The sequence below is a fragment of the Leopardus geoffroyi genome, chromosome A3 (assembly GCF_018350155.1).
Source record: "Leopardus geoffroyi isolate Oge1 chromosome A3, O.geoffroyi_Oge1_pat1.0, whole genome shotgun sequence".
NCBI lineage: Eukaryota > Metazoa > Chordata > Mammalia > Carnivora > Felidae > Leopardus > Leopardus geoffroyi.
In genome coordinates, this window is record NC_059336.1 from 46,403,097 (window position 1) to 46,423,669 (window position 20,573).

Sequence of the window (20,573 nt, forward strand, 5' to 3'; positions counted from 1 at the left end):
ATGGTAGGCTCTTTGGGAGAAATAATTTATTTTGCTTGTGGTACCCAACATACATAGCAAAGACTGTGGACCATAAATATATATTTACCAATTTGATTTGCAACTTTGCTGAGGAGTGTGGCAGAGATAAAGCCATGTGTTCACCAATCCTTTTTCCTTTTCCTATCCTTGGGCATGCAAGACTATATTTCCTTATCTCCTCTGCAGTTGGGTTGGGACTATGTGACTGGGTTTTGGTCAAATGGACCAAAGTGGAAATGAATAAGCCACAACCAAGCCTGGACTTTAAAAACACCCAGGACTGGAGCACCCGAGTTGAGCATCCAACTTTAGCTCAGGTCATGATCTCATGGTACAGGGGCTAGAGCCCCACGTTGGGCTCTTGCTGACAGCTCAGAGCCTGGAGCCTGCTTCAGATTCTGTGTTTCCCTCTCTCTCTCTACCCCTCCCCTACTCACTTTCTCTCTCTCTCTCTCTCTCTCTCTCTCAAAAATAAAAACATTAAAAAAAAATTTTAAGAAAAAAAACCACCCAGGACATCCCTCCTGCTCAGTCTTCCCTTTTGGTAACAATGGTCTGGTCATGTGTTAAGCTGGCAGAATTACAGGAAGCTGAAGCCCTGAGTCACCTTATGGAGGATATCCCTGGGGAATAGCCCAACCCCATTTACAGTAAGTTAATGAGATTTCAGGCATTATTTATTACCATAGCAAAACCCAGCTTACCCTGATAGATTAAACAGAATGTTCATAGGAATAATGAAATGGAAGATGAGATGCCATGTAGAAGTCAGGGAATGCTATGGAAGATGACAGTGGGGAGGAGCTTGTTTGCACTCACATTCTGGAAGACATTCATGGAGAAGAGGAGAGAGAAAAAGTGTAATCTGAATTGGCAGGAAGGTGGTGGGAAGACTAGCAGCATACACTCAATGAGGTGAGAATGTCTAGGAAATACAATCAAGAGAGACTGAAGACAGCCTCAATGCCAGGAAGTTAATGCTGGGTGGGGGATGGAAAAATGAAGCTCCATTAGGTGATTAAATTGTCCAAGATCTTTTAGGTGGATCACACTAACAAAATTGTGAGGCTTCCTCAGTGCAAAAACCCAACAGATAACCATTCAATGGCTAACATTTGCTGGGTGCTTGGCATGTTTTGGGCCATGCTCCGAGTGTTGTATCATTGAATCTTCACAGAAACCCCATGAAGTATATAATCCTCATTTTATAGTTGGGAAAACTAAGGTGCAGAAAGGTTAGGTATCTTGACCAATATATTAGTCAGGGTTCTCCAGAGAAACATAATCAGAATCAAAAGTGTGTGTGTGTGTGTGTGTGTGTGTGTGTGTGTGTGAGAGAGAGAGAGAGAGAGAGAGAGAGAGAGAGAGAGACATAGATACAGAGACACATACACACACACACAGACACAGAGAGATTGAGAGAGCTTGGCAAGTCCAAAATCTGATGGGAAGTGGGGCTGGCAGGCTGGATTCTGAGGGAAGAGTTGCAGTTCATGTCTGAAGGCAGTCTGCTGGCAGAATTCTTTCTTGTGCAGAGGAAGTCTGTCTTTGTTCTATGAAGACTTTAACTCACACTCTGAAGAGTAATCTGCTTTACTCAAAGTCCACCTATTTGAATGTTAATCTCACTAAGACATAACACGGGGGTCTCCTGCATTCCAGGCACACCCTTTCCTACCTCCACCATGGAGTAGCAGCCCCATTTCCCCTGGTAGTTCCAGTCCATCACAGTAACTTCCTTTTTTACCTGAGTTTAAAATGGCCTGGTGGCAGTCTTAACTTCTCGGTCAACAGAATCATTGCTGTGTCTCCTGTTGGAAGCATTGCTGCTTTGGAACTAAGACCTCTAGGTCAGCAGAGTGTAAGGTCACAAATATAGGAAGCAAAAATTTTGCTACTGGGTCACTATGGGTAATAGTGAGTAGTGCCAATCTTATCTCCACACTTCTATTCCTAGACTAGTGAGTCTTGGCTATGGGAGAAACAGCATCATATACTGAATGCTGACTGAGAGCATATACAGCCTCTTTGGAGAAACTTGTTCCAGTCCTGTAAGATATTGCCCCCCTGATACTGTAACAGAGTAGTTAAAAAGACATTCCAGGGGCACCTGGGTGGCTCAGGCAGTTAAGCGTCCAACTTCAGCTAGGTCATGATCTCATGGTTCAAGAGTTCGAGTCCTGCATCAGGCTCTCTGCTGTTGGTAGAGAGCCTGGTTCAAATCCTCTGTCCCCCTCTTTCCCTGTCCCTTCCCCACTTGCACTCTTTCTCTCGTTCCCTCTCAAAAATAAATAAACATTTTTTAAAAAGTCATTCCACTGTTCTAGCAAGCCAGCTGCTTCAGGATGGTAGAGAACATGGAAAGGCCAGTGAATTTCATGGGCGCAGACCATTGCTACACTTCACTGATATGAAGTGAGTTCCTTGATCAGAAGCAATGCTGTTTGAAATACCATAATGATAGACAAGACATTCTGTAAGTTCATGGATGGTAGTTTTGGTAGGTGAATTGTGTGAAGGGAAGGCAAATTAATATCCAGTGCACGTCTGTTCCATTAGGAACAAAATGCTTCCCCTTCCATGATGGAAGTGGTCCAATATAATCAACCTCCCACCAGGTAGTGGGTGATGCCTCCTGGGAATGGTGACATACTGGGAACTCAGTGCTGGTCTGTGTTGCTGGCAAATTGGGCACTCAGCATCGCTGTAGCCAGGTCAGCTTTGGAGAGTGGAAGTCCATGTTGCTGAGTCCATGCATAACTTTCATCTCTGCCTCTGCTGTCACTTTGTTCATGAGCCCATTGGGCAATGACAGGGGTGGCTCTGAAAGAGGCTGTTATCCACAGAATGGGGCATTTTATCCAACTGATTATTAAAATCCTCCTCTGCTGAGGTCACCCTTTCGTGTGCATTGACACGACACACAGATTTACCATTCCACAGAGATCTATTCACATACCTCTTCCCCAGACTTCCTTGTCACCAATCTTCCACTTCTGTTCCTCCCAAGTCCTTGATCCCAGCAAAACCATTGGCCACAGTCCATTAATCAGTATATAATTGCATATCTGCCATTTCTCCTAACAAGAAAAATGAACAAGGGTGTACTGCTCAAAGTGTTTCCCACTGGGAAGATTTCCCTCTACCACTGTCCTTCAGGATGTCCCAGAAAGGGGCTATAGTATTGCAGTGGTGCCTGAATATTATGCAGAACCATGTGTAAACCAGGCTTGAGTTTTCTCTTCTTTTATATTAAACCAAGGCAGGTCCAGCATTTTTAACTTGCTCACAGTGTGCCATATTTTTGTCCATTTTTCAGCAACCAAATTGTCAGACCCCTTTCTAACCCCCAGAGCTACTTTCAATGCAGAATCCCTGCTTAGTGTGCCCACATCAATAAATTTGCCCTGACCCAACTTTAGGTTTCTTCTAACATTATTTCACACACTTTGTTTTTGTTTTTGTTTTTTTTTAATTTTTTTTTCAACGTTTATTTATTTTTGGGACAGAGAGAGACAGAGCATGAACGGGGGAGGGGCAGAGAGAGAGGGAGACACAGAATCGGAAACAGGCTCCAGGCTCTGAGCCATCAGCCCAGAGCCCGACACTGGGCTCGAACTCACGGACCGCGAGATCGCGACCTGGCTGAAGTCGGACGCTTAACCGACTGCGCCACCCAGGCGCCCCTATTTCACACACTTTGTATCCATTCCCACACATACTCTCTGGATTTCTGTCTGTATAAATTAGAAAATCTAAGTAGTTCTTTTGGAATGTAGTGCACCTCATGGGTCACACTTTGCACCTCACTTTTAGTGGCCTGCTGGGACTTGTGTCTAATTACAGGTTGCTATAGATAGAATGAATGCTTGTGCATTCTAAAGAGATCCCTTGCCTCTTCTGTTATGGGACATTACACTGAGAAGAGGACTGTCAATAAGGAAGCAGGTCCTCACCAGACACTGAACCTGCTACCTCCTTGATCTTGGACTTCCCAGCCTCTAGAGCTGTAAGAAATACATTTCTGGTGTTTATAAACCACTCAGTGTATGGTATTTTGTTACAGTAGTCCAAAGAGACTAAGACATTGCCTAGAAGCAAAGAGGGGTGGTGGGAGTGGGTCCTGAGGAGAATCAGTATCATCTTTCAAGGCAACAGCCTTGAAAGAGGGGAGGCCATTATAGTTTCCCCAAGCAATGCAGAGTTAATCTCCACAGGTGGGAATAGAGAGGCTGCTTCTATGGGCAAAGACGAATCAGAATGAATGGTCATAGGCTCCCAACTCCATCAATTTTCTCACATGTCGGCATTCCAGTTTTCAGGGCCTCATTCCTTTCCAGTCAGTGCCTTTATCTTAACAGTAGACACCTGGGAGGCTGGGAATGCCATCTGTGTTATAAGTCAGCCACTCCCATGATGAGGTTCGGAGTTTGGCTCTCAGCAATATCAGCTGTGCCATAGGTGATAAATGTCTCTTTCAGGGCAGACATAGACACTGTGAGGTCATTTATATGATGTTTGAGCTGAGAAATTGAATCCCTGATCTCATCTTTTTCTTCTTCCACTTTGCTCTGTGATGCCAGGAGCAACCAGCCAATCTCATTACATATTTGTTGGTTGACAAAAATGTTTTGTTCTTCTTAAAGTTGATTAGGTTGATGAGGGTATCCAATGGTGATATTTTGCATCTCTCTATTGCCAGGTCACACCGTGGACTCTCAGTGCTCTCTTTACTAATGGAGACAGTCATTAGTGTGCTTAATTCTAATCAGATTGGACAGTCAATTCCAGAAGCTCCAAAACCAATTCAGAAAATTAATCTTGAAGATTCTAGTCCTCTAAAACCAGACTGGTACCAAAATCTATATTAGTCAAGGTTCTCCACAAAAACAGAATGATTATTTATTTATTTATTTGATATATATTTAAGGAATTGGCTCATGCAGTTAGGGAGACTGTCAAGTCCAAATCTGCAGTATGAGCTGGATAACCCAGGAGAACGAATGGTGCAGTTCCAGTCCAAAGGCTGGCAGCATGGAGACTCAGCAAAGGGGAGGGTGCAGGTGAAGCCTGAAGGCAGTCTAGTGAAGACATCCCTCTTGCTCTGGGAAGCTGGTCTTTTTGTTCTATTCAGGCCTTCAGCTGACTGAGTGAGCCCTACTCACATTATGGAGGACAAGCTGCTTTACTCTACCAATTAAAATGTTAATTTCCTATGCAAACACCCTCACACAAAAAAAGCCTAGAATAAAATTTGACCAAGTATCTGGGCATTCTTGGCCCAAACTGACACATAAAATTAACCATCACAACTATTATTTCAAACATATCACATTATTCAAAATGAATTTTATAAAGACAATGAGGGAAAGGAAGCACTTGGTAATCCAGAGAGCAATCACAGGCAACAGTTTCTCAAAGATTCTTTTTTAAAAAAATTTTTTTAATGTTTATTTATTTTTTAGAGAGGGAGAGAGAGAGACAGAGTTCAAGTGGGGGAGGTGCAGAGAAAGAGGGAGACAGAATCTGAAGCAGGATCCAGGCTCTGAACCATCAGCACAGAGCCTGACGTGGGGCTCGCAACCGTGAACCACAAGATCATGACCTGAAGTCAGACACTTAACTACCTGACCCACCCAGGCGCCCCACAAAGACTCTTTTCTATAATTACAATGTTAATAGGGCTTTAAAATAAATTTATGAATGTTTAAAAATACTGGTTTCTATATATTTCATATTATCTTCATATTAATGTAATCCAGATGTCAGCTGGGGGCCTTTCTCTGCCCCCTTCAGGCTTAGGCAAAAAACCTAATGTTTCAAAACCTAATAGCTCCCAGCCTTTAGAAGTTTACAACCTGGTTAAATATTCCTTCTAATTTCCAATACTTATAAATTCTCCTCACCTCTTCTGCTTCTTGAAATCTGCTATGTTGCGTAGCTCTGTGGGTTTAGACAACAGTGACCCCAACATGATACTCATCCTCTTTTTTGATTTCAAAACAAAACAAAACAAAACAAAACAAAACAAAACAAAACAAAACTGACACCCATCCTGAGTTTAGTAGATTTTACTGGAAACACTAGGCTGAGAAAGGTATCTCACAACACAGACTATATCTTCCTGCCACTTTCAGGTTCCCTCTCTTCTCTACCTTTCACTCTCCCCTTTCAATTTTTGTACCTAATTTACGCAAAGCAATTTTAGCACCCAGTGAATTAGTTGTGTACTCCTCAAATGTTGTTACTGGGTTGTTTGTACTATTTCCTTGGCAAGGGATAGGAACTTAGCCCAAACCAGCTTAGGGCAAAAGAATTTATTGGTTAATGGAATTAAAGGAGAGGTTTAGCAACCAAACTGCAGGAAGACGGATTTAGCTGTATTCAAAAGCCACCGGAAACAGGGACTTAAATCTGCTTCTTTGGTTGCAGACTGGCAATAAATCCCATTCTTATCCTTCAGCTTTCAACCATATGGGAGGGGTGCCTTCCCTTCCTTATGGTTCGAAGTACAAAAATGCTCAGCAAGGACTCCCAATGGCCCAACTTGCCTAGCTATCCATACCCCCATATGATGTGTGAGTTCTAAGAACATAGCACCTCCCAAGGAAACCAAATACTTGAGGAGGAGGAGCTATTTCCAGGAGACATAAGAGATTTCACCATAGACATTAATACTCTGGAATAGCTCCAGCTGTTCTTAAGTAAAACATGGGATAACAATTTCTCTAATTTCCACACCAACGGTTTAAAGAAAGTGGCATCAGATCACAGAGGAGGAGGGGGCAACGAATATTGCATGCCAGGTAGCAAGGAGAAATACTTTCAGTGGCCTCTTGAGGTGAGCCTTTAGGATTGAGTGTGATTTGTGGAGCCAAGAGGGGATTCCAGGGAGAGAGAATTCCAAGCTTGAGCAAATGGACATAAATACCTCCTCTTCCAGACCTCTCTTTTTATATGCTGGAAAAATGTATTTGAAGCCACCACAAAACAAAGGATAAAAGTATCCTATTAGAGCAAGGATAGAGGATTACATGATCTTTAGTTGGACTGAAACAAAAACTGTGTGAATAAACAGGTGACTAAATCCCCCTAAAAATTGACTTTCTCATGTTACATAAAGATGATAATAGTACCTTAAGGCTCGAGTTACGATTAGATGAGATAATCCCTTAGCCAATGCTTTAACACAACGTAAACGCTCAAAACAAAAACAAAAACAAAAACAAACCCCACTAGATATCAGCAATTGCACTCATAAATGTACCTGGAAAGTTGAATTAAATGCTGAACTCCGGTTAGATTCCATTTTTTAAGTATTTAGAGTGAATTTATGCAAACCAGCCATCATGACGGCAAAATATTTAAAAGTACTCTTTTTAATAGTCCAGGTATGTACAGTATCACAAAACCGAGAAAAACCAGGAAGCAGAAATAACGAGTGGGTTTACATGCTGTAGTTCTACTGTGACTTGAGATAGGTTTGAAAGAGGTGATCAAACCCGCAAAGAGCTCCCCTGGGATCTGCGGACCGCCAGGACTCAGCTATCCCGGGAGCCGGGATAGCTAAGCGGGAGCCGCGGCGAAGTCACCGCCTGGGCCCCTCCCACGACTCAAACGCGTCACAGCTCTGGGCCTGGCCCCACCGAGCGCAAGGGCTCGGAACCCCGCAGGGCCACCCCCTTCACCTTCCGGCCGGCGGCCGAACCCCGCCCCCAACAACGGGCCAGTTTACGCACCAAACGGCGCAGCCGTGACGTCACTTCCTGTCGCCGGCGCGCACGTGGGAGGAAGTGCTAGTGCCCGCGATTGCCGCTGCTGCTTGTGTCTCTGGTTACGTTCGTCCGCGGGTCGGGCGGCCGCCTCCGAGCTGGGCAGCTGCTATGGGAGTCCCGGCTTTCTTTCGCTGGCTCAGCCGCAAGTACCCGTCCATCATTGTCAACTGCGTGGAAGAAAAGGTGAGGAGGCTCCTGACGGCCACCCCGCTAAAGCCTGGCGCTCCGGCACGTCTAGGCCGCGGCCCTTGGCGCCCGCCGCCTGCCCCTGGGGCACGGTGCTCGGTCCCGCGCGGCTCTTTCAGCCCTGCGGACTGCGGTGGCCCGACACGCAGTTGGGCGCCGGCACCCAGAGTCTGGACCCGGGCCAGCGGGAGGGGCGGGGTGAGGGCCGAGAGGGATACGAACTCGCCGGAGGGCTGTTACTCCCTCGCCCGCTTTCTCCCCCCGGACCGGAAGGCCCCGCCCATGGCTTTGTTTCCTCCGGCACCGCGCGTTGTCGTTTCTGGAGAGACTCAACGTCTCTTAGGCCACTTCTGGCGGGTCCGTTGAGTTAGCTGGTTAGGGTTGCACGGATGCTGATCCCGGCCTTTAACAGCCTTGTAAAGTAATCCCCGCCGGCGGACTTTTGTTGTTTACTGTTCGTGACAGGAAGGTTTTCTCCTAGTGTGAGAGGCTATTTGTTGCTGTTCAACCCTACGTCGAAAGCAGCACCTTAGAAACGTCTAGGACAAGATAGAAGTCTGATAAGTGCCCCCTTCTCTAGGCAGTATGCTTGTAAAAATTTTCGGAATTCCTCAATGCACTCGAACAATACACTTTTTGTTGTTACTTTGTTAATATACATGTAGACTTGTGCTCATTCTTTTGTTTTGTGTTTACTGTTTCCGTGTTTCCAGTCCAAGTTTGGTTTTGTACTCTGAATTAGAATTTCTGGATTGGGAAGATTCAGGGACACATCATGCCTCTCACCCTTTCGTTTTTGAAGGAAGTACGTATCCGTCACTGAAAACATTTCTTTCGCTAAAGCTGTTGAGGTCTTGATTTTTGCTGATTTTCTATCCAAGGAGGAATCGAAAGCTTTGTTTTGATGATATTCCTTGTGTTTTTGTCAGAGAAACTGTTAAACTGAATGCTCATTTCCTTTGTTTTTAAAACTTTCATCAAGCTTTACTAACTTGGATCTTCGTTTCTACTCTGCAGTGATAACCACTTTTAACTGTTTTCGTTCTAAGTATCATGTTTATACCTGATTTATTTGTTTTGGATCTAGCTGTGGAATTCCAGCTGTGATAGATGAGGGTTTAGGCGCTCATGCAGCACCCCCCCCCCTGCCCCCCCCTTCTAATATTAGTACGTCACCATGTTTCTTCTGTGGGTAAACTTGATAACTTTAATATGCCTTTTTTTTTTATTGGCTCTCCTATATAAAGTATACCTTGAGTTTTCATCATCTAAGCTTAAGTATTAGCATTTCTACCCCTGCTGCCCTTATTCTTTACCCCAAGCCTGTCAGCTACGTTTTTCCCTTATTGGCATCCAAAATTAAATTGTCAGGGCATTGGCTTATACTGGTTTGTTTTAAAAGCTGAAAAAATCAAAAAGTATTGTCGATTATTGTCACGATGCTGATTTAGGTTATGTGCTACTTTTGTCTTAGTGTTGCTTTTCTCTTTTCCTGTTTATATGGTTCCTCATCCAAACTGCCGGTTGTCTCAGGTATTCGATCAAGTCCTCTTTCTTCTTGGAGACGGCTTTTTGAGGTCTTTTATTTCTGTGCTGCCACACCTGGTTATTTATTTAGGCTTGCTGGAAAACTGCTTCTTGAGGTTTTTAAAAATTCCTTTCTTCTGTTAGAGGTAGTTTTCTGATCATCATCTTTGTTGGCTTAAGTCCTTCCTTGGTTTTTATTTTTAGTTGAATTCTTAAGAAATGTTATGTGAGATGTGAGTTTTCTGAGTCCATTCTGTCCTTGTACACATCATTAGCTAAGTATAGTTTGAGTTTGAAAATTTGTTTCCCTCAAAACTCTGAAAGCATTGTTCTTTTGACTTATGTCATTCATTGTTGTTGATGAGAAGTTCAATGTTAATGTGATTTATTTATTTAACCAATACTTATATAGTGTTTTACATGTACTAAGTGCTGTTCAAGGCACTATACAGAGAAGTTTATTAAATCCTCATAATAACCATATGACTGCTACTGCTTATTATTATTACTACCGGTGAGAAAACTGAAGCACAGAGCACTCAAGGTCACTTGGCTAATGGGTGTTTAAAGCCAGTGTCAACTGGGAAAGACCACGTTCTTTATCTCTGTTCTGCTTTTATTCTTTTGTAGTTGATCTATTTTTCTTTCTGGATTTTTAAAAAATCTTTATCTTTGGTAGTGTAAGCTTTCATGATTATGTACAGGTTTTTTTAAAAAATTAAATTCATTTTGAGCAGTACTTGGTTGACTTTGAGTCTGGACACTTGTGTTCTTCAGTTCTAGAGAATGCTCTTTGATTTTTTTTTTTTCTTGGCCTTTTCCTCAGCCCTCTGAATTCTGGATACTGGTCCTCCGATTGATTTTTCTTTTCTCTCTGTTCTCCACTTCCCCTCTCCCTTTTGCAGCTTTACTGAGGTGTAATTGACCTACGGCAAACTGTGCATATTTAAAGTATACAGTTTAGTAGATTGACAAATGTGTACGTCTATGAAACCATCACCACAAGTAAACATAACTTTAAGACATTCCATCTGCCCCTTTGTTTTTTCTCCTTAAAACCCCTCCCTGTTTAAAACATTTATTCATTTTTGAGAGTGAGAGAGACAGCACGAGTGGGGAAGAGGCCAAGAGAGAGAGAGGCACAAAATCTGAAGCAGGCTCCAGGCTCTGAACTGTCAGCACAGAGCCCGACCCAGGGCTCACACTCACGGACCTGGAGATCATGACTTGAGCTAAAGTAAGATGCTTAACAGCCTGAGCCACCCAGGTGCCCCTGCCTTGTGAATCTTTAATCAATCAACCCTGGTGTCTTAAGTTTTCCTTTTCTGCAATTGTATATCATTGCATTGATACATTGTTTCTTCTCATGCAGGTATGGAGTGCCTGCTACCTTACATACCACGAATATTGAGATATTGTGTTTTTCATTTTCATTCAGTAACATTCTAATAGACTCTTTGGCTTCTTTGGCCCATTGGTTATATATAACAGTGTTACTTAGTTTTCAAATATTGGGGATTTCCAGACATTTTTTTCTGTTCTTGATTTCTAATTTATTTCACTGTCAGAGAACATACTTTGCATAATTTTAGTCCTTTTAAAGTTTATTTGCTTTGTTTTATGGCCCAGAGTATGGTCTTGGCAAATGTCATTTTGCCTTAAAAGAGATACAGGTTCTGCTATTGTTGAATGGAGTGTTCTATAAATGTTATCATGCTGGTTGATGGGACATGGAAGACTTGAATAACATTTACTGATTTTGTCCTTTCAATTACTTGATAGGAGCATGGAAATCTCCTGGCATATATACTTATTTGGATTTGTCTGTTCTTGTTTCAGTTCTGTTGGTTTTTGCTCCTTGCATTTTGTAGCTTTTTTATAAGGTGCATAAATGCTTAACATTGTTATGTATTCAATGAATATGCTCCTTTATCATCATAAAATTATCTTTTTTATCCCTGGTAATATTCTTTGCTCTGAAATCTTTGTTCAATATTAAGATAGCCAGATCTTCAGACTAGGGTAGCATGGTCTATTTCCACTCTTTTTTAGTCTCTTTGTGTCTTTATATTTAAAGTGTTTGTGTTTATAGGCAACATACAGTTGGGTTGTGTTTTTTAATGCTATTTGATGATATCTGCCCCTTTTTTATTGTGGCAAAATACACATAACATAAAACTTGCCATTTTAACCATTTTTAAGTGTAGAATTCAGTGGCATTAAGTATATTCATAATATTATGAAAGTATTGCCATTATTAATTTCTAGAACTTTTGCATCATCCCAAACAGAAACTCTGTACCCATTAAACAATAATTCTCTGTACTTCTTCCTCCCCTACTTCCTGTCTTAAGAATTTGCCTACTTTACATACCTAATGTAAGTGGAATCATACACTTTTCATTTTGTGTCTGGTTATCACTTAGCATAGTGTTTTCAAGATTTATACATGTTTGCATGTATCAGAATTTCGTTCCTTTTTCAGGCTAATACCCATTGTATGTATATATCACATTTTGTTTGGACGCTTGGGTTATTTTTCCCTTTTAACTACTGTGAATAATGCTGCTGTGAACATTGGTGTACAGTGATCTGTATACATATCAGGGCTTAGGGTAGATGTCCGTAAGTGGTCCCTACTGTCAGTTCTTTGGGGTGTATACTTATGAGTGGAATTGCTGGATCTTTTGGTAATTCCTTTTACCTTTTTGAGGAACTGCTTTTTCTAGTCTCCACCTTGTAAGCGAGGCATTTAGGATATTTACGTGTATGGTTAGATTTAAATTTGTCATGTTTTCTGACTCATCTGGTCCTTGTTTCCATCTTCCAATTCCTCTGCTTCTTTTGGATTGAGTATCTTTTATGATTTCATTTTTTCTCTTCTTTTGACTTTTTAACTACTCTTTATTCATTCGGCCATCAGTTTCTTCACTTTGCATCCTTGGCTTATACAGTCCTCTGTTCATTAGATTTCTCATCTTGAGAAAGTGCCTTAAACTCTCCTAAAGTCTAAAGAATTAGTGCTTCTTGCATTCCACTGCACTGCTCCCTACAGTCTGGTCATTTCTGTGTGAGAGCTGAAACCAGGCAGAGTGTTGCCTTGTTTGACCTCAGTTGGGAATGTGCATGTTGTGGACTCAGATTTTTTACCGCTCTGCTAATGTTTGTGAATGAATGTGGGAGTGCTGCAAATACTGATTTGGGGGTTACCAAAAAATGTTTAGTAAGGAAGTGAATTTGCAAATACGGAATTCATGAATAATGAAGATCAGTGGTATGTATATCACACAGGGTGGTTGTGTGAATTAAATCACTTTAATATAAGTTAAGTGCTTCAAACATTGCTTTGTACAGAAACACTTGATATTTCAAAATTTTATTGCTAAATTAAGTTTCAGGAGTTTGTATGCCCAGGTAAAAGTGGGGATATTTTTGTGTCTAACTCTTGTGTAGTGTAAAATTGTGCTCTGTTTTCACGTAGTGAAATCCAGGTTTCCTACCCTGCTTTTTTTCTCTTCTGTATGATTGATTGAATACTTTTTTTTATGACAGGCACTACTCTAAGGGCAGGAAGGACAATAATTAAGGAGGCTATTGGTCCCTGACTCTGCATTCACTTTTCGTCAGTGTAATATTTTGGGGGGAGATGACTACGTTTTTAGGCAGCTTTATTTAGATATGATTCACATATCATACAATTCACCCATTTAAAATTTAGAATTCGGTGGGTTTTTTGTATATATTCACGGATGTGGGCAACCGTCGCCACAGTGTTAGAACATTTTCATCACTTCAGAAAGAAACCCGTACCCTATAGCTACCAACCCACTATTCCCTGCCCCTACTACTCCTATCCCTAAGCAACCACTAAGCTATTTTCTGTCTCTAGATTTCTCTACTGTGCCTTTCATGTGAATGGAATCATACAGTATGTGTTTTTTCTGGCTGACTTCTTTCATTTACTATGTTTTCAAGGTACATCCATGTTGTATCATGTATCAGTACTTCATTCTTTTTTATGAGTAAATAATGCTTCATTGTGTGGATATATACATATACCACATTTTATTTATCCATTTGTGTGTTGATGGACATTGGTTTGTTTCCACCTTTTGACTTTTGTGACTAATGTGCTACATTTGTATACAGGTTTCTGTGTGGACATGTTTTCACAGGTATATACTTAGAAGTAGAATTCCTGGGCTATGTGGTAACTCTGTGTTTGGTTATTTGAGGAACTGCCAGACTATTTTCCAAAGTGGCTGCAACATTTTAATTACCACCAGCAGTGTTTCAGGGTTCTAGTTTCTCCACATTGTGGCTAACATTTCTTATGTGGCTTTTTTATTTTGGCCATTCTAGTGGGTATGAAGTGGTATCTCACTGTAGTTTTGCTTTGTGTTTCCATTAGGACTGAATGATACTGAGCATCTTTTCATGTGCATATTGGCCATTTGTATATCTTCTTTGGAGAAAAGTCTATTCCGTTCTTTGCCTGTTTTTAAATTGGGTTGTCTTTTGACTGAATTATAAGAGTTTTTAGAATACATGTTCTGAACACAAGCCCCTTAATAGATATATGATTTGCAAATCTTTTTCCCCATTTTGGATTGTCTTTCCACTTTCTTGACAGTGCCCTTTGAAGCATGAAGTTGTTAATTTTGATGAGGTCTAGTTGCTTGCACTTTTGGTGTCATATCAAAGAATCCATTGCCAAATCCAAGGTCATGAAGATTTAGGTCTGTGTTTTCTCCTGAGAGTTTTATAGTTTTAAGTTTTAGCTCTTAAATTTAGGTGTATCATCCATTTGGAGTAAACTTTTGCATGGGTCTAACTTCATTCTTTTGCATGAATAAACTATCCAATAGTTACAGCATCATTTGTTGAGAACTATTCTTTCCTAATTGAATGGTCTTGACACCCTTTTTAAAAATCAGTTGACCATAAGTGTATGGGTTTATTTATGGTCTTTCATTTCTATTCTGTTGATCTCTATGTTTATCCTTGTACCAGTCCCATGCTGTCTTTGTTACCGTTGCTTTGTAGTAAATTTTAAAATCAGGAAGTATAAGTCCTCCAATTTATTCTTTTTCAGGATTATTTTGTATATTCTGGCTTCGTCGTAATTCCATATGAATTTTAGAATCCACATCAGAGTACAGACTTTATATTTCTTTGGTTAATTTTAGTTCTAGCTTTTGGATACTGTTATGAATAGAATTGTGTTCTTATTTCTGAGTTGTTCATTATAAGTGTGCAGAAAATATTTTTTTAAATATCATATCCTGTAACCTTGCTGAACTCTCATATTCTAATAGTTTTTTAGCAAAGTCCTTAGGATTTCCTATATACAAGGTCACATCATGCAAACAGATAGTTTTATTTCCTCCTTTCCAATATAGATGCTCTTTTTATTTTTCTTGCTTAGTTGCCCTGAGTGAAACCTCCATGACAATTTAGAATACAAATGACAAAGGACATCCTTGCCTTGTTCTTGACCTTAAAGGGAAACCAACTACTTCATCACCATTTAATGTGTTAACAGCTTTTTTATAGATGCCCTTTATAGAAGGAACTTATTTTCTATTACTTTCTACTTACTTTCTAGTTTGTTGAGTGGTCATTTGGTTTTTGTTTTTATCATGAAAGGGTATTGGATTTTCTCAAATTCTTTTTCTGTATGTAATGAGATGGTCATGTTATTTTTGTCTTTCATTCCACTCTTGTGACGTATTGCTTTAATTGGTTTTTTGATGTTAAACCAACTTTGCATTGCTAGGATAAATCCCATTTGGTAATGGTGTGTAATTATTTTTATGTATTGCTAGATTCAGTTTGCTGATATTTTGTTGACTTTTACATCGTAAGAGATACTAGTCTCTTATAAAACTAGTAGTTTTGTTTTCTTGTGGTGTCTTTGTCTAGTTTTGGTATCAGGATAATATTGGCCTCATAAAATGTGTTGGAAAGTGATTCTTCCTTTTTTGTTTTTTGGGAGAATTCGTGAAGAATTGAGGTTAATTCTTTGAATGTTTGGTAGGATTCGGTGAAGAAACCATCCAGACTTGGACTTTTCTTTGTGGGTATATTTTTATTACTGGTTTTATCTCATATTGTAGGTTTATTGAGATTATTTCTTGTGTCATTTTTGTAGTTTTTCTGTTAACTTGTGCATTTCATCTAAGTTATTTAATTTGTTGATGTACCATTTATGATAGTTTTTGTTTCTGTAAAGTTGTCAGTAATGTCCTCTTTTGTTTCTGATTCTAGTAATTTGAATCTTTTTTTCTAGGTCAAACTGGTTAAACATTTGTCAATTTTGTTGATCTTTTGAAAAAACCAACTTTGGTCTCATAGATTTTTTTTTTCCTCTTTATTTTCTGTTTTATTAATGTCTGCTATAATGTAATTTTTTCTGGCTGGCTTTGGGTTTAACTTGCAATTGTTTTTCTAGTGTCTTACAGTGGAAGTTTAGGTTATGGATTCGAGGTCTGTCTTAATATAGACATTTACGGCTATAAATTTTCCTCTGAACATTGCTTTGGCTCTATAGCATAAGTTTTGGTATGTTGTATCTTAATTTGCATTCATCTCAAAGTATCTTCTGATTTCTCTTTTAATTTCTTCAACCCATTGGTTGTTCACGAGTGTGTTGTGTAATTTCCACATGTTTATGAATTTGCCAAGTTTCCCTCTGTTATTTTCATTTCATTGTGGTTGGAGAACATATTTTGAATTGTCTCTCAAAATTTTTTTAAAAAGCTTCATGTATTTAAAAAGTATTTTTTACAATAGCTTTTTATTTTGTTTTATTTTATTCTATTCTATTTATTTGTTTTTTAAGTAGGCTTTACGCTTAATGTGGAACCCAATGTGGGGCTTGAACTCAGGATCCTGATATCAGGGCCTGACTTGAGATCAGTAGTCAAATGCTTAACTGTCTGAGCCATCCAGGCGCCCTCTTTTATTTTTTAATGGAAGTATAGGTAACATACGGTGTTGTATTAGTTTCACGTGTACAGTGTGATTCAACAATTGTATACATTACTCAGTGCTCATTAGGATAAGAGCATTCTTAACCCCCTTTATATGTTTTACTCATCCCCTCATCCACCTCTGTCTGGCAACCACCAGTTTGTTCCTGTATTTGAGTGGGGTTTTTTTGTCTTTTTGTCTTTGTTCATTTGTTTCTTAAATTCCACAAATGAGTGAAATCCCGTGGTATTTGTCTTGTGCTGTCTGACTCATTTCACTTGGCATTTTATCCTCTAGGTCCATCATGTTGTTACAAATGGCAAGATCTTGTTTTTTTTAATGGCCAGGTAATATCTCATTGTGTATGTATACCACAACTTCTTTATCCATTCATCTATGGATGGACAGTTCACTTCCATACTTTGGCTATTGTAAATAATGCTGCAGTAAATGTAGGGGTATATATATCTTTTTGAATTAGTGTTTCTGTTTTCTTTGGTAAATACCCACTAGTGGGATTAATTGGATCATATGGTAATTCTGTTTTTTTAATTTTTTGAGGCACCTCCATACTGTTTTCCACAGTGGCTATACCAATTTGCATTCTCACTAACAGTACACAAGGTTCCTTTTTCTCCACATCCTCACCAGCACTTGTTTATCTCTTGTGTTGTTGGTTTTAGTCATTCTGACTGGTATGAAATGATATCTCATTGTGATTTTGATTTGCATTTTTCTGATAATTAGTGGTGTCGAGCATCTTTTCACGTGTCTGTTGGCCGTTTGTATTCTTTCTTTGGAAAATGTCTATTCAGGTCCTCTGCCTATGTTTAAATTGGACTATTTGGGTTTTTTTGGTGCTGAGTTGCATAAGTTCTTCATATATTTTGGATATTAATCCCTTATAGGAAGTATCACTTGTAAATGTCTTCTATAAAGTAGGTTGCCTTTTTGTTTTGTTGATGGTTTGCTTCACTGTGCAGGCACTTCGGTATAGTCCCAGTAGTTTTTTGTTTTTGAATGTTTATTATTTATTTATTTTGAGAAAGAGATAGTGAGCAGGGGAGGTGCAGAGGAGAGGGATTCATTCATTGGTCTGTTCTATTGATTTTTAGTCTTTATTTCACTTATTCCAGCTGTAATCTTTATTCCTTTCTTGCATTGGGTTTGGAAAGCTTCATGTATTTTGATGCTCTGTTATTAGTTGCACACTTTTTTTTTAAATTTTTATTAGTTTGAAAGAGAGCATGTGCAGAGTGTGTGCAAGTGGGGGAGAGGCAGAGAGAGAAGGAGAGAGAGAATCCCAAGCAGGTCCATGCTGTCAGTGCCCCACGAGGGACTTGATCTCACAAACCAGGAGATCATGATCTGAGCCAAAATCTAGAGTTGGGCACTTAACCCACTGACCCACTCAGGCACCCCTATGTGTGTATGTTTTTAATTATTACATTTTCTTGATGGATTGACCATCTTATCACCATAAAATAGCACTATTTCTGGTAACTTCTTTTGTTTTAAAGTTTATTTTGTCTGATAACTAGTATAACAACCATTCTAGTTTTCTTGTGGTTGCTGTTGCATGGTATCTTTCCCCATCCATTGACTTTCACTTTTTCACAAACTGAGATCATGAACTGAGCTGAAACCAAGAGTCAGATGCTTAACCATCTGAGCCATCCAGGCAATGCCCAGCTACCCCCAACCCCCGCCCAGTAGTTTAATTTTGCTTTTGTTGCCCTTTGCCTGAGAAGACATATCTAAAAAACTGTTTTTGCAACCAATGTCAAAGAATTACTGCCAGTGTTTTCTTCCAGGAGTTTTATGGTTTCAGATCTCACATTTAGGTCCTTAATCCATTTTGAGTTTATTTTAGTGTGAGGTATAAGAAAATGGTCCAATTTCATTTTTTGCATGTAGCTGCCAGTTTTCCTAACACCATTTGTTGAAGAGACTGTCTTTTATCAATTGTATATTCTTGCCTTCTTTGTTATATATTAATTGACTGTATATGCATAGCTTTATTTCTGGACTCTCTTCTGTTCCACTGATTTATATGTCTTTTTGTGACAGTACCATATTGTTTTGATTACTATCACTTTGTAAGTATATCTTGAAATCTGGGATTGTGATACCTGAAGCTTTCTTAGTCTATCTCAAAATTGCTTTGCTATTTGGGATCTTCTGTGATTCCTATCTAGCTCTGTAAAAAATGTTGGCATTTTGACAGGGATTGCATTAAATCTGTAGATTGCTTTGGATGGTGTGGACATTTTAACATTATTGGCATACTCCTCTCAAGTTCTACAAACATATTTATGATAGCTATTTTAAAATCTTTTCTGTTAAATATGACATGTGGACACTTTCACAGGCAGTTTTTGCTGCCTGCCTTTTTCCTGGTGTATGGCTCATACTTGGTCTGTTTTTCTACATGCCTAGTAATTTTTTGCTGCAAACAGGACATTTTAGATAATATAGCACTTTCTAGGTACTGGTGCCTCCTCCCTTCCCCATGCCAGGGCTTGTTGTGTGTTCCTTGTTTATTTACTAGCTAGCTTATTGTAGTGAGCTATGTTTCTTTCTCATGGCATTATGCATCTAATATTGCTCCTTGGGGAGGTGCAGTTTGGGGCACGCCCATAACCACCCTGAGCTGACCGTGGTACAGGTAGGGCTCTCTCCCATCTATCTGATCACACCCAACAGTTAAACTTTACTAATTATGGCCCATTACTCTGTCAGTTTCAGCAGTGCCCTGGGTCATAAATTTCTCTACAAACTAATGCAGTCACACTGGATCCTTCCAGGGATTAGTTTTTGAGATTAAATTGGGTATTTGTCTCAGCCATCTTATTCCCTGGTTCTCTCCTGCAAACTAGCTGGTTTGGGAAATCTAACTAGTGGAGTCTAAAACTCAGTTCTGTAGTTTGGTATTTGACTTCAACAGTGGGAACTTTCAATACAGGGGAATCTAAGGCATAATTCACGATTTTTCTGATGTTGCTGTTAAATGCTATGCAGGCTTAAACAAAAATACATCTACTTAACTATGACTAACAGTAGTGGTTTCTGCCTCACATTTGAGGAGCCAGAAAGCCTTGTAAGGTTGGTATAAAATTTTTTTTGACGGGTTTACGTTAAAGCTTACGGAATGTATTTTTATACAGACTCACTAGTTGTGTATTTGTATCATCTTTACTTTTTAAAGTATCTTTATCTTGATTCCTTGGCATTTTTATCAAATATAGGATAATTTATCAACTGCCTGTTTAGAATGTATATACTCCTTTCTCCATGAAGTGGAGGAGGAGTGGGCATCCTGCTAGACACAACTGCCTAGACTGCCAGCCCTCTGGGTGGGTGTGCCCCTTGTTCCTCCAGGGACCCACTGATCAGCCAGGGTACTGCACTGCCCTTCCTCTCAAGCACCCATCTTGCCTGGTCCTTGTGGAGCCTGAGTATAAGCGAGGGGGTAGTGAAGGGTCTGAGTGAGCCTCCTGGCTGTTACTGCTGCTGGTGCTGATGGATCATCTAGAGGCTATCCCTTGAGCTCGTCTCTGGGCTTGGAGCCCCTTGTGTTCTCCCACTTCTTGGCAAGAGCTACTCCCTGCATTTTTCAGGCTGTCCACCCTGAACAATACCAATAATTAGTCTGTTTTATACCTTTCTATAAATGGTACTATATATATATTCTTCTGAAGCTTGGTGTGTTTGGTTTTGTTTTTTGTCTGTTTTTGGCCCAGCAATATACTTGTGACCATCCTGCCCTATTTTTTGAATCTCACTTGTGTCTGGCATTTAGTATATGGACATCTACATAATCCATTCTGTGGGCTCTTTTTTCCCCCTAATTGAGTTGACCTTTCATTTTTATTTCTTTTTTTTTTTTAATAGTTTTGAGATGTAATTTATATACCATAAAGTTTACCTATTTAAAGTGTACAGTCCAGTGGTTTGGTTTATATACAGAATTGTGTAACAGTCAACATTATCTATTTTAGAACATTTGTATCACTCTCCAAAGAAATGCTGTCCCCACTTGCATTCATTTCCTATCTCCCTCAACCTTGCCCCACCCTCAGATTGAAA

The 20,573-nt window shown here is 39.8% G+C and overlaps 1 protein-coding gene across 2 annotated transcripts in view; it reads left to right on the forward strand.

Annotated features, from left to right (window-relative positions):
- Positions 1–7,784: 7,784 nt before the first annotated feature.
- XRN2 (5'-3' exoribonuclease 2) overlaps positions 7,785–20,573 on the forward strand; it is a 78,942-nt gene continuing 66,153 nt past the window's right edge. Inside the window, exon 1 of one of the 2 annotated variants that reach the window (XM_045445470.1) lies at positions 7,785–7,979. In XM_045445470.1, coding sequence (XP_045301426.1) covers positions 7,905–7,979 — 75 coding nt within the window. In that variant the 5' untranslated portion in view covers positions 7,785–7,904. The remainder of the gene's footprint in view (positions 7,980–20,573) is intronic. The other variant, XM_045445472.1, reaches the window with a different exon arrangement.